Source organism: Bombina bombina, chromosome 5, assembly GCF_027579735.1.
Source record: "Bombina bombina isolate aBomBom1 chromosome 5, aBomBom1.pri, whole genome shotgun sequence".
Taxonomy (NCBI): domain Eukaryota; kingdom Metazoa; phylum Chordata; class Amphibia; order Anura; family Bombinatoridae; genus Bombina; species Bombina bombina.
This window is the reverse complement of record NC_069503.1, coordinates 1,135,632,231-1,135,647,462: the sequence shown is the minus strand read 5'-3', so window position 1 is coordinate 1,135,647,462 and position 15,232 is coordinate 1,135,632,231. Positions and strand designations below refer to the sequence as shown.

The following is a 15,232-nucleotide window of genomic DNA, read 5'->3' as shown; positions in this document are numbered from 1 at the left end:
TTTGTTTAAAAATAAGTTTTTAATAAAATGCTGTATTTTATTTTTAAAGGGACACTGAACCCAAATTTTTTCTTTCGTGATTCAGATAGAGCATGCAATTTTAAGCCACTTTCTAATTTATTCCTATTATCAAATTTTCTTCGTTCTCTTGCTATCTTTATTTTAAAAAGAAGACATCTAAGCTTTTTTTTTATTCAGAACTCTGGACAGCACTTTTTTATTGGTGGATGAGTTTATCCACCAATCAGCAAGAACAACCCAGGTTGATCACCAAAAATGGGCCGGCATCTAAACTTACTTTCTTGCATTTCAAATAAAGATACCAAGAGAATGAAGAAAATTTGATAATAGGAGTAAATTAGAAAGTTGCTTAAAATGTCATGCTCTATCTGAATCATGAAAGGAAAAATTTGGGTACAGTGTCCCTTTAACAGCAGAATATACAATGGCAATCACATGGAGCTACAGCAGCAGTGTACAGTTGCCGTGAAATCCTATGCAAATGTAGGTAGAGAGGATGGTATATTTATTATGCTTTAGCTCAGAGGATCTTACTGGAGGTATGGGACACCTTTTCAAGTCATAATGGAACCCAATAGAACTAATGATGATGATGTAAATTTCCACAGTCTGGCAAAGGGGGTACAAGGGCATAATCAGGTATACCTCTCCACCCCAGCTCTCTCTCCCTCTGTCCTTAGTCTCTTCATCCTGCCGCAATCACCTACACAATAGCTCCAAAATTCGCCCATTTCTGAGCCCTCACACCACTAAGCAACTAATCAACTCCCTGGTAATTTCACAACTTAACTTCTGCAATAACCTGCTAACTGGCCTCGCTCTCTCCCGCCTCTCCTCCCTTCAATCCATCCTAAATGCCTCTGCCAGGCTAATCCACATTTCCCACCACTGCTGCCCCTCTCTGTGAGTCCCTTCACTGGCTCCCCATTCACAGCAGAATTAAATTCAAGATTCTGACCTACATAGCCCTTTACAACGCGGCCCCCACTACCTGTTAAAGATATCAGGGGTTAGTCTTTTGAGGAAGGGGTTCTTCATGATAATGTTTACTGTCCCTTTAAAGGGATATAAAAGTCAAAATAAATCTTATGATTCAGACAGACTGAAAGGTAGTTCCTTTCCATGAAAAGATACTTGCGCTTTATATGGCAACTGGTTAAATAGTGCGCAAGACACGTACACGCTCCTGGGCTTACCTTACTATGCTCTCATTCAAAGGTGCTACGTTTCAAGGAACGAGCGAGGAAGCAAGTTGACATGAGTCATTTGCTTATGTATTTGTACCACAGTTTGTAAATGTAAATTGTATATACTGTTAAATTAAAAGGACACAAGCATCAAACATGAATGAGATTGAGTCTGCAATTAAGTCTAACCCTAACAATAGACCTAAACCCCAGCCCTCAACCTACACCTAACTCCAACCTTAAAGGGACAGTCAAGTCCAAAAAAACTTTATTTTTTCAAATAGGGCATGTAATTTTAAACAACTTTCCAATTTACTTTTATCAACAATTTTGCTTTGTTCTCTTGGTATTCTAGTTGAAAGCAAACCTAGGAAGGCTCATATGATAATTTCTAAGCCCTTGAAGACTGCCTCTATTTTATTTACTTTTCACAGCAGGGGAGAGCTAGCTCATGTAGGCCATATAGATAGCATTGTGATCACGCTCGTGGCTAGTGGCAGACACTGCACTAATTGGCTAAAATGCAAGTCAATAGATAATAACTAAAAGTCATGTGATTAGGGGCGGTCAGAAGATGCTTAGATACAAGTTAGTCACAGAAATAAAAAGTGTATTAATATAACAATGTTGGTTTTGCAAAACTGGGGAATGGGTAATAAAGGGATTATCTATCTTTTTAAACAACAAAAATTCTGGTGTTGACTGTCCCTTTAAGCATAGCCCTCAACCGTTACCTAACTCTAACCTTAAAAGGACAGTCTAGTCAAAATTTACCTATTATGATTTAGATAGGGCATGTAATTTTAAACAACTTTCCAATTTACTTTTATCATCAAATTTGCTTTGTTCTTTATGTATTATTTGTTGAAAGCTAACTCTAGGTAGGTTCATATGCTAATTTTTAAGCTCTTGAAGGCTGCCTCTTATCTCAAGGCATTTTGATAGTTTTCACAGCTAGACAGTGCTAGTTCATGTGTGTCATATAGATAACATTTTGCTCACTCACTGATTGGCTAAAATGCAAGTCTGTCAAAAGAACTGAGATAAGGGGGCAGCCTGCAGAGATTTAGATACAAGGTAATCACAGAGGTAAAAAGTATATAAATATAACAGTGTTGGTTATGGAAAACTGGGGAATGGTAAATAAAGGGATTATCTATCTTTTTAAACAATAAAAATGTTGGTGCAGACTGTCCCTTTAACCATAGCCTCAACCTAACCCTAACTCCAACCTTAACCCTAGTCCTCAAACTATCCCTAACTTCAACCTTAACCATAGCCCTCAACCTAACCCTGTCCCTAGCCCTAACCATAATCCTCCCCCTAATAATAGCCTTAACCATAGCCCTAACCCTAGCCTTACCCATTGCTCTCAACCTAACCCTAACGCTAGCCTTAACCATTGCCCTCAACATAACCCTAACTCTAGCCTTAACCATGGCCCTCAACCTAACCTTAACCATTGTCCACAACCTAACCCTTAACTCTAGCCTTAACCATTGCCCTCAACCTAACCATAACTCTGGTCCTAACCATAGCCCTCAACCTAAGTCTAACTCTAGCCCTAACCATAGCCCTCACCCTAACTCTAGCCTTACCATAACCCTCATCTTACCCCTAAATCAAGCATTAACCATAGCCCTCACCCTAACCATAACTGCAGCCTTAACCATAGCCCTGAACCTAAGTCTAACCCTAAGTCTTGCCCTCAACCTACCTTATGTATAGCCCTCAATCTAACCCTAACTGTAGCCTTAGCCATAGCCATCAACATAACTCCATCCCTAACCATAGCCCTCAACCTAACCCTAACTCTAGCCTTAACCCTAGCCCTCACCCTAAGTCTAACCTTAAAAATAGCCCTCAACCTACCTCTAGCTCTAACCATAACCCTGAACCTAACCTTCACTTTAGCCTTAACCATAGCCCTCTACCTAAGTCTAACCGTAGATCTAAACCTAACCATAGCTCTCAACCTAACCCTTACTCTACCGTTAACCATAGCCCTCAACCTAAGTCTAACCCTAACTCTAGCCTCAACCAGAGTTCTCAACCTAAACCTAACTCTAGCCCTCACCCAAACTCTAGCCTTAACCATAGCCCTCTCCCTAACCCTAACTTTAGCCTTTACCATAGCACTTCCACTAGTCCTTCCCCTTTGTCTAACTCAAACTCTATACTCAACCATAGCCTCAATGTAGCATAATCCATAGCCCTCACCCTAAGTCTAACCACAACTATAGCCCTCACCATACCCTATCTCTAGTCCTATCCATAGCCCTGACCTTAACTCTAGCCCTAACTTTAGCTTTAACTATAGCCATATTAACCATAACCCTCATCCTAACTTTAGCCTTAACTATAGAACTCACCCTCAGTCAAATCCTAACTCTAGCCTTAACCATAGCCCCAACCATAACCCTTACTTTAACTGTAGCCTGAAATATAGCCCTCACCCTCAGTCTAACCCTAACTCTAGTACTAACCATAGCCCTCACTCTAACTCTAGACCTATCTATCACTCTTACCCTAATAGCCTTCATCCTCAGTTTAACCTTTACTCTAGCCTTAACTATAGCCCTAACCATAGTCCTCACCATAACCCTAGTCCTAACCATAGCTCTTGCCCTAACTCTAGCCTTAACTATAGTCCTCATCCTAAGTCTAACCCTAACTTTAGCACTAACCATAGTCCTCAGCCTAACTATACTCCTAACCATAACTATGAGCCTAACAATACTCCTAACCATAACCATCAGCCTAACTATACTCCTAAACATAGCCCTCAGCCTAACTATACTACTAAACATAGCCCTCGACCTAAGCTTAACTCTTACCCCATAACCCTCACCCCCAACTTTAACCTTAACTATATCTCTCAACCTCTGTCAAATCCTAACTCTAGCTTTAAAGGGATATGAAACCCAATTTTTTCATGATTCAGATAGAGCATGCAATTTTAAACAACTTCCTAAAGTATTATTAATGTGTCTTTGTTTTCTTGTTATATTTTGTTGAAGAGCATGGACGTAAGCTTAGTTTTCTGGGACACTATATGGCAGTAGTTTTGCAAGAAAGTTATCCATTTGCAAGAGAAGTAGATGGCAGCAGCATTTCCTGTCATGTAGAGCTCCAGATGCTACCTTGGTATCTCTTCAACACAGGACATCATGGGAATGAAGCAAATTTTATAATAGAAGTAAATTGTTCTGTCTGATTTACAGAAAAAGTAGATCAATGAAAAAAGGGTGGTTCAGAGGGGGAATTTTCAACCAATAATACAGAGGAGCCCAGTTCCCTTATTTGTGTTAAGTTGGAATTGCCAGCAAATAACTTGCTCTACGTGCCACAAAAGGGTTAACTGTACAGACAAAACGGGATACAGAAATAGGCTCAAGCAGTATCACTGTACCCAGGGGTGGCACTAGGCTTGTATAGGTCACAGAGAATTAGACCCTAGGGCAGCAGTGGGTGTTGAAGGTGACACTCATACTTTGCGGCCACTGTGCTGCTTTGTTCACTTTGTTGATAAAATATTTTCTTATGAATCTATAATCTGTAGCAGCAGTTAAGCTTTAATTGTTCATATGTTTAAACTGATTTCAATGTTTCATTATTGTCCCTTTAAGTTTACAATAACAGTACCATAGGAAGGAGAGAAGTCTTCTGAAAGATTATAGTCTGGGCAAACACTCTCATAAAAGGTTTGCCACCCATGCAGAGGGTACAGGGTGCAGTGCCACCATACAGAGGTTAAAGGGTGCAGTGCCATGCCACCATGCAGAGGGTACAGGGTGCAGTGCCATGCCACCATGCAGAGGGTACAGGGTGCAGTGCCACCATACAGAGGTTAAAGGTTGCAGTGCCATACCACCATGCAGAGGGTACAGGGTGCAGTGCCATGCCACCATGCAGAGGGTACAGGGTGCAGTGCCATGCCATCATGCAGAGGGTACAGGGTGCAGTGCCACCATACAGAGGATAAAGGGTGCAGTGCTGTGTCACTATGAGAGGGTAGAGTGTGTAGTGATGTGCCACCATGAGAGGGTACAGGGTTTAGTGCAGTGCCACCATGCAGAGGGTACAGGGTGCAGTGCCACCATACAGAGGTTAAAGGGTGCAGTGCCATGCCACCATGCAGAGGGTACAGGGTGCAGTGCCATGCCACCATACAGAGGATAAAGGGTGCAGTGCCATGCCACCATGAGAGGGTACAGGGTGCAGTGCAGTGCCACCATGCAGAGGGTACAGGGTGCAGTGCCACCATACAGAGGTTAAAGGGTGCAGTGCCATGCCACCATGCAGAGGGTACAGGGTGCAGTGCCATGCCACCATGCAGAGGGTACAGGGTGCAGTGCCACCATACAGAGGTTAAAGGGTGCAGTGCCATGCCACCATGCAGAGGGTACAGGGTGCAGTGCCATGCCACCATACAGAGGATAAAGGGTGCAGTGCTGTGTCACTATGAGAGGGTACAGTGTGTAGTGATGTGCCACCATGAGAGGGTACAGTGTGCAGAGTGCCGTGCCACCATGAGAGAGTACAGGGTGCAGTGCCACCATGAGAGGATACAGCGTGCAGTGCCACCATGAGAGGGTACAGGGTGCAGTGCCACCATGAGAGGGTACAGTGTGCAGTGCCGTGCCATCATGAGAGGGTACAGGGTGCAGTGCCACCATACAGAGGGTAAAGGGTTCAGTGCTGTGTCACTATGAGAGGGTGTACTGTGTGTAGTGATGTGCCACCATGAGATCATACAGGGTGCAGTGCTGTGACACCTTGCTGAGGGTACAATGTGCAGTGCAACCATGAGAGGGTATAATGTGCAGTGCCACCATGAGAGGGTACAGTGTGCAGTGCTGTGCCACCATGAGAGGGTACAGTGTGCAGTGCCGTGCCACCATGAGAGGGTACAGTGTGCAGTGCTGTGTCACCATGAGAGGGTACAGTGTGCAGTGCAGTGCCACCATGAGAGGGTACAGTGTGCAGTGCTGTGTCACCATGAGAGGGTACAGTGTGCAGTGCCGTGCCACCATGAGAGGGTACAGTGTGCAGTGCTGTGTCACCATGAGAGGGTACAGTGTGCAGTGCTGTGCCACCATGAGAGGGTACAGTGTGCAGTGCTGTGACACCTTGCTGAGGGTACAGTGTGCAGTGCCAACATGAGAGGGTACAGTGTGCAGTGCCACCTTGCTGAGGGTACAGTGTGCAGTGCTACCATGAGAGGGTACAGTGTGCAGTGCTGTGTCACCATGAGAGGGTACAGTGTGCAGTGCTGTGTCACCATGAGAGGGTACAGTGTGCAGTGCTGTGACACCTTGCTGAGGGTACAGTGTGCAGTGCTACCATGAGAGGGTACAGTGTGCAGTGCCACCATGAGAGGGTACAGTGTGCAGTGCCACCTTGCAGAGGGTACAGTGTGCAGTGTCGCCATGAGAGGGTACAGTGTGCAGTGCCACCTTGCTGAGGGTACAGTGTGCAGTGCTGTGTCACTATGAGAGGGTACAGTGTGTAGTGATGTGCCACCATGAGAGGGTACAGGGTGCAGTGCAGTGCCACCATGCAGAGGGTACAGGGTGCAGTGCCACCATACAGAGGATAAAGGGTGCAGTGCTGTGTCACTATGAGAGGGTACAGTGTGTAGTGATGTGCCACCATGAGAGGGTACAGGGTGCAGTGCCACCATACAGAGGATAAAGGGTGCAGTGCTGTGTCACCATGAGAGGGTACAGTGTGCAGTGCCACCATGAGAGGGTACAGGGTGCAGTGCCACCATGAGAGGATACAGCGTGCAGTGCCACCATGAGAGGGTACAGGGTGCAGTGCCACCATGAGAGGGTACAGTGTGCAGTGCCGTGTCACCATGAGAGGGTACAGGGTGCAGTGCCACCATACAGAGGGTAAAGGGTTCAGTGCTGTGTCACTATGAGAGGGTGTACTGTGTGTAGTGATGTGCCACCATGAGATCATACAGGGTGCAGTGCTGTGACACCTTGCTGAGGGTACAATGTGCAGTGCCACCATGAGAGGGTACAGTGTGCAGTGCTGTGCCACCATGAGAGGGTACAGTGTGAAGTGCCGTGCCACCATGAGAGGGTACAGTGTGCAGTGCTGTGTCACCATGAGAGGGTACAGTGTGCAGTGCTGTGTCACCATAAGAGCATACAGTGTGCAGTGCTGTGACATGTGCAGTGTACAGAGGGTACAGTGTGCAGTGCTGTGCCACCATGAGAGGGTACAGTGTGCAGTGCTGTGTCACCATGAGAGGGTACAGTGTGCAGTGCTGTGTCACCATAAGAGCATACAGTGTGCAGTGCTGTGACATGTGCAGTGTGCAGTGCTGTGTCACCATGAGAGGGTACAGTGTGCAGTGCCGTGCCACCATGAGAGGGTACAGTGTGCAGTGCTGTGTCACCATGAGAGGGTACAGTGTGCAGTGCCGTGCCACCATGAGAGGGTACGGTGTGCAGTGTTGTGCCACCATGAGAGGGTACAGTGTGCAGTGCTGTGTCACCATGAGAGGGTACAGGGTGCAGTGCCACCATGAGAGGGTACAGTGTGCAGTGCCGTGCCATCATGAGAGGGTACAGGGTGCAGTGCCACCATACAGAGGGTAAAGGGTTCAGTGCTGTGTCACTATGAGAGGGTGTACTGTGTGTAGTGATGTGCCACCATGAGATCATACAGGGTGCAGTGCTGTGACACCTTGCTGAGGGTACAATGTGCAGTGCCACCATGAGAGGATACAATGTGCAGTGCCACCATGAGAGGGTACAGTGTGCAGTGCTGTGCCACCATGAGAAGGTACAGTGTGCAGTGCCGTGCCACCATGAGAGGGTACAGTGTGCAGTGCTGTGTCACCATGAGAGGGTACAGTGTGCAGTGCAGTGCCACCATGAGAGGGTACAGTGTGCAGTGCTGTGTCACCATGAGAGGGTACAGTGTGCAGTGCCGTGCCACCATGAGAGGGTACAGTGTGCAGTGCTGTGTCACCATGAGAGGGTACAGTGTGCAGTGCTGTGACACCTTGCTGAGGGTACAGTGTGCAGTGCCAACATGAGATGGTACAGTGTGCAGTGCCACCTTGCTGAGGGTACAGTGTGCAGTGCTACCATGAGAGGGTACAGTGTGCAGTGCTGTGTCACCATGAGAGGGTACAGTGTGCAGTGCTGTGACACCTTGCTGAGGGTACAGTGTGTAGTGCTACCATGAGAGGGTACAGTGTGCAGTGCCACCATGAGAGGGTACAGTGTGCAGTGCCACCTTGCAGAGGGTACAGTGTGCAGTGTCGCCATGAGAGGGTACAGTGTGCAGTGCCACCTTGCTGAGGATACAGTGTGCAGTGCTGTGTCACTATGAGAGGGTACAGTGTGTAGTGATGTGCCACCATGAGAGGGTACAGGGTGCAGTGCAGTGCCACCATGCAGAGGGTACAGGGTGCAGTGCCACCATACAGAGGATAAAGGGTGCAGTGCTGTGTCACTATGAGAGGGTACAGTGTGTAGTGATGTGCCACCATGAGAGGGTACAGGGTGCAGTGCCACCATACAGAGGATAAAGGGTGCAGTGCTGTGTCACCATGAGAGGGTACAGTGTGCAGTGCCACCATGAGAGGGTACAGGGTGCAGTGCCACCATGAGCGGATACAGCGTGCAGTGCCACCATGAGAGGGTACAGGGTGCAGTGCCACCATGAGAGGGTACAGTGTGCAGTGCCACCATGAGAGGGTACAGTGTGCAGTGCCGTGCCACCATGAGAGGGTACAGGGTGCAGTGCCACCATACAGAGGGTAAAGGGTTCAGTGCTGTGTCACTATGAGAGGGTGTACTGTGTGTAGTGATGTGCCACCATGAGATCATACAGGGTGCAGTGCTGTGACACCTTGCTGAGGGTACAATGTGCAGTGCCACCATGAGAGGGTACAGTGTGCAGTGCTGTGCCACCAGGAGAGGGTACAGTGTGAAGTGCCGTGCCACCATGAGAGGGTACAGTGTGCAGTGCTGTGTCACCATGAGAGGGTACAGTGTGCAGTGCCGTGCCACCATGAGAGGGTACAGTGTGCAGTGCTGTGTCACCATGAGAGGGTACAGTGTGCAGTGCCGTGCCACCATGAGAGGGTACAGTGTGCAGTGCTGTGTCACCATGAGAGGGTACAGTGTGCAGTGCCGTGCCACCATGAGAGGGTACAGTGTGCAGTGTTGTGCCACCATGAGAGGGTACAGTGTGCAGTGCTGTGTCACCATGAGAGGGTACAGTGTGCAGTGCTGTGTCACCATAAGAGCATACAGTGTGCAGTGCTGTGACACCTTGCTGAGGGTACAGTGTGCAGTGCCAACATGAGAGGGTACAGTGTGCAGTGCCACCTTGCTGAGGGTACAGTGTGCAGTGCCACCTTGCAGAGGGTACAGTGTGCAGTGTCACCATGAGAGGGTACAGTGTGCAGTGCCACCTTGCTGAGGGCACAGTGTGCAGTGCCACCTTGCTGAGGGTACAGTGTGCAGTGCTACCATGAGAGGGTACAGTGTGCAGTGACACCTTGCAGAGGGTACAGTGTGCAGTGTCACCATGAGAGGGTACAGTGTGCAGTGCCACCTTGCTGAGGGTACAGTGTGCAGTGACACCTTGCAGAGGGTACAGTGTGCAGTGCCACCATGAGAGGGTACAGTGTGCAGTGACACCTTGCTGAGGGTGCAGTGTGCAGTGACACCTTGATGAGGGTTCAGTGTGCAGTGACACCTTGCAGAGGGTACAGTGTGCAGTGCCACCATGAGAGGGTACAGTGTGCAGTGCCACCATGCTGAGGGTACAGTGTGCAGCGCCACCATGCTGAGGGTACAGTGTGCAGTGCCACCTTGCAGAGGGTACAGTGTGCAGTGCCACCATGAGAGGGTACAGTGTGCAGTGCCACCATGCTGAGGGTACAGTGTGCAGTGCCACCTTGCAGAGGGTACAGTGCGCAGTGCCACCATGAGAGGGTACAGTGTGCAGTGACACCTTGCTGAGGGTACAGTGTGCAGTGCAGTGCCACCATGAGAGGGTACAGTGTGCAGTGACACCTTGCTGAGGGTACAGTGTGCAGTGCCACCATGCTGAGGGTACAGTGTGCAGTGCCACCTTGCAGAGGGTACAGTGTGCAGTGCCACCATGAGAGGGTACAGTGTGCAGTGCCACCTTGCTGAGGGTACAGTGTGCAGTGACACCTTGCTGAGGGTGCAGTGTGCAGTGCCACCTTGCTGAGGGTACAGTGTGCAGTGACACCTTGCTGAGGGTACAGTGTGCAGTGCCACCTTGCTGAGGGTACAGTGTGCAGTGCCACCTTGCTGAGGGTACAGTGTGCAGTGACACCTTGCTGAGGGTGCAGTGTGCAGTGACACCTTGCTGAGGGTACAGTGTGCAGTGACACCTTGCTGAGGGTACAGTGTGCAGTGACACCTTGCAGAGGGTACAGTGTGCAGTGCCACCTGTTGTCTGCCTGCTGGTGTAAGAATGTTTCACAAGTATAGACCCCGCATGTTACCGTCATTAGGTTAAATACAGTATAGTTATGTTATTAATTTTAGCCCCCTGGCTGCCAGCTCATTGTTCTGAGATGTGTTACAGACCTCTGTGTGTTTCCTGTTACCAGAATGTGTCAGGACCCAAGCACACAGTACTGCTGTATGTTGCCACCTTCAACAGAAAACCAACAAGCTACATTGCTTGTTATGGGGCCATGAATAAAGCCCTATTATTATTGTATAACTTTGCAGGCAGACCCTTGTTTGCGTGTCTTTTCATCTACCGAGTATAAGAATAAGTATGAATAAGGGATAATAGGGTTTAAAGGGATAGAAAGGTAAAATCTGAAATGTGCATGGGTGCATATACATATTAAATAGAATCCTTTTATCCAATATACTTCCAATAGCTAAACTGCTTCTAGTAAAAGTTATTACTGTGTCTCAGCAGCATACTCACATATGCTGTGAGTGCCCTGTGCAGTGGCTTGTATGACACAAATGAAGTCTTCATTAATGCAACACACAGCTCTCTGAGCTTTAATACTGGTGCACAGGCCTTCACAGCATACGTGCGTATGCTGCACAAGTGAGACAAAATAACCAGCATTGTCCAGCTTCAGCAAACACAATGGCTCAGGCAGCACTTCTGCCAAGGGCATCACTGCACAAGCTATATTGTGCCCATGATGACAGTAACGCTGGTGACAACACGGATGCAAAACTGCCGTTCTTATAAAATTGCTGGGGGGGGGGGCAAAATAAAATGTGATTATTAGGCAAAGGGCAAATGATCTAGACAGTTAATTTGAGTTTCTGTTAATACAATTACAACACAGAGGGGCAGATTTCAATTTATGGTACCCATAGGCAGCTACCCACCCCCATGTTTTTAATTCCACCTGCACCCTGTAATACAAAAACTAGTGCTCACCAAATGTGCCACATTCCTGCCACTACATTATTTGGCTGTGCTGAGCAAACAAGTTTATAACATAGGAATTTTGAAGACTGACAAGTACCCCCATGAGTAAATCCACCCCTAGGCAACCACCCACTTTCCTACAGCCAAACACAAGAACACAAAACTATTCTATATAGGCAAACACACGACAATACATCTGGGTTTCTATTTATGCATAAAGGGTTAAAGGACCTGCTATGGAGACTTGTGCATTACATATTGTAATATAGAAGTAGTAAGCATATTTCTCAGGGCCCTACACACTGCTAATAAAACATTACTGCTGCTATCAGGTGTGTAGGATCCATTAGGTACTTACTGTCCCCTTCCACCTTCTCTGGACTTCTAAACCAGATGACCTGTCTAGTGTCCATCCTCACTTGGAAAGTCCTCCTCTCTGGCCGCTGAGACTTTTTTTGATAGTACAAGGTTAGCACTGTGCCCTTTTCCAGGATCATCAGTGTCCTAATAATGTCCCCCATATTTGGTCTGGGGTCTTCCATGAAGCCATTGATGTTGGGCATCCTGCAGCCTGTAATCCTCAGTGCATGCCAACCGGGCAAACAGAAGGGTATAAAATCACTGCATGTGTACTGGCATCTCTAGACCAAAATCTGGCACTGCAATATCAACAGCTTTATAAGCCAAAAAACATATTTAATGTTTTAAGTTTGCACATTTATGTCAAGCGGTGTGACCCACACTCCACAGTAAAGTAATCAAATAAGTCCAAATAACCAGCAATGACTTGCAGCTAATCTCTCTGCATGTGCCTACAAATAACAATAATAATCCACTCTATAGTCCCATAGCAATGCTTTCAAGGCAAGAAGAAATAAAAAATAGACCTATAGATTAGGTAGTTACAAGTGATCCACTATCTGGTTCAGGTTAGATCCATATGGAGCAAATTATGTCCTCTATCTCCTTCAGTGATGCACTGTGCATGAACCACAGAGGACCCTGCGGTGTGACACAGCTGATAGGAACTTACAGACTGGTCCAACCCTTTCAGTGAGGATATGATGGGTCATAAAACTGATGCAGGAAGCTCAGCCCAGCTTCCCCCCTGGCCAAATATCTAAATGAGCAGACTGGGGAGAAAAAAAATGATCTATCAAGCATGCCCACTAAATAACAGGATCTCAGTGAATGGCTTGTTCTGTGTGTCATCAGCAGGCAGTAATTGGTTTACATTACCAAAGGATGCTCCCCAGGGGACACACATTCTCTCTGGTTTGCAAAGCTTTGATGGAGCTGCCCCACAATGGAGCTGTTTGCCTTGATCACTGGAAAAAATACATGAAATTCAATGTACTTGAGAGGAAAAGCAATGCAATTAATGACTATAATCCAATTTCTGAAGGCTTGCCTGCAGCCTGGGTATATGCATTGATTAGGATCACTATAATAGGATGAAAGCTGCACAAATGTAACTATAGATTAAAGGTAGGTGGGGATGCAGGATTGGAAGTCATGGGATGGGATCTTCTGCAGAAGCTCTGCACACAGGTCTCCATGACAGGACATAGCAGCAAGCTGGGCTGTGTGACAAGGGCTGATTACAGGGTGACAGGTCACTGGGTCCCAGCTGATTCTGATCTTCTACACAGGCAGATCCCAGCTAATTGCAATGCACGCCCAGAGGAAACTGCAATCACACATGGCCGGAAAGAGAACGGAAAGGAATTTAAAAAAAAAAAACCATTTACTGGATCTTGGAGTTAAAAGAAAAAAAGAATTAATTGAAGGCAGAAAAATTGTGGAAGACAGTGACACATTGAGGCAGAAATGGGGTATTACAACCAGATGTCTCGTTCTATTTTGTAATATTTAGTACACAACCTTATACTTCTGCAAACAGCTAACTCTGCCATGAAATGAAGGGTTAATGAGAATTGTGCTCATATAGAGATTTTAGCCTCAGTATTCGGTGTCCATTAAATTTTGGGAACAGAGGTGCATATCTCTTGGCCTCTATACACTCCACGTGTTGCTCACTCTTAGCCCTCAGTAGACCTGAGCCTCAGATTATGCTAATCCTATTTAAAAAAATATTTATACTTTTCTAATAATTGCTGCTGTGGGTCTAAGGGAATAATGTAGACATGAAAACCCCATTTAGTGATCTGGCTTCCTGTCACTGGCTGTTAAGTGGTCAGTGCCCACCAGATATATTCACATTATTGGAGACTTACAAGAGTTTTGGGCAATTCATGATGTTGTGAGTTGCAAATTTTACCAATAAATGGAAAAGATCTATAGGGTGTGACTATCTAAAGAGATAGTAAAGTCCAGTGTTGGGCTTAAATGGATTTCATTGTATTATCACATTTACCTACTAAGGAAGGGGCTAGCTGCTTATTGGAAGGTACACATTTATGCTTCTTGCCATTGGTTCACAAGGTCCTACTAGTGCTTTGCTCCTCTGGAGCTGACTAATTATATGTTTAATGCTATTTGCGGGGGGTTAACACTTGCCACAGGTTCCAGTCTTATTGATCGTGTTTATCGGCTAGTTTTCTGCTCCCAATACACATTTTTTGACACTGGAGTGACCACAATCCAAATGATAACACAAGTTTCATATTGGAAAAATATTGGATTGAATATGGGAAAAGTCACCCATGTGATGCACGAACAACACCGTCTTAAAGGGACACTCAAGTCAAACTTTCATGATTAAGATAGAGCAGCAATTTTAAACAACTTTCCAATTTACTTCCATTAACAAAATGTGCACAGTCTTTTTATAATTACACTTTTTGAGTCACCAGCTCCAACTGAGCATGTGCAAGAATTCACAGACTATACATACAGTATATGCATATGTGATTGGCTGATGGCTGTCACATGGTATGTGTATGCATTTGTGATTGGCTGATGGCTGTCACATGGTATGTGTATGCATATGTGATTGGCTGATGGCTGTCACATAATAAAGGGGGAGTGGAAATAGACATAACTTTAAAATTAGTCAGAAAAAAAAATCTACTACTCATTTGAAATTCAGACTCTGGGACCAAATTATCATTGTGCGGGCGGACATGATCCACTGCTGATAGCATACGCTGTCTGCATTTATCATTGCACAAGCATTTCTCGTGAAATGCTTGTGCAATGTCACCCCCTGCACATTTGCAGCCAATTGTCCGGTAGGGGGTGTCAATCATCCTGATCGTATCCGATCGGGATGATTGCTGTCTGCCACCTCAAAGGTGGCGGACGAGTTAAGGAGCAGCGGTCTTAAGACCTGAAACTACGGGGGTAGCATCCGCTGCTTGATAAATCTACCCCTAAGTGCTTTTGCATTGTCTTGTTATTATGCATTTGTTTATTATGCAAACCTACTGTATTCACTGGTCCTTTAAGTAATCAGAACCCACACAGCCAAAGTTATTGCCTAAATAGCAGCACCTTGATAAAGCGCAAACCTGGCCTTTTTGATGTTTGCAAATATTCCAAGACGATTTGTAATAATTCTATTATATTGTGCATGTCCAATTCACTCTGAAATAGCCACAGACATCACTAGATGTACAGTTTATATGACTATATGGTCT

General features: G+C 46.4%; 1 protein-coding gene across 1 annotated transcript in view; it reads right to left on the bottom strand.

The window, feature by feature from the left end:
- Positions 1-13,305, bottom strand: part of LOC128661186 (1-phosphatidylinositol 4,5-bisphosphate phosphodiesterase gamma-1-like) — a 370,915-nt gene extending 357,610 nt beyond the window's left edge. The window contains 1 exon segment of the mRNA XM_053715427.1: positions 11,989-13,305. Coding sequence (XP_053571402.1) covers positions 11,989-12,193 — 205 coding nt within the window. The 5' untranslated portion in view covers positions 12,194-13,305.
- Between the last annotated feature and the right edge of the window lie 1,927 nt (positions 13,306-15,232).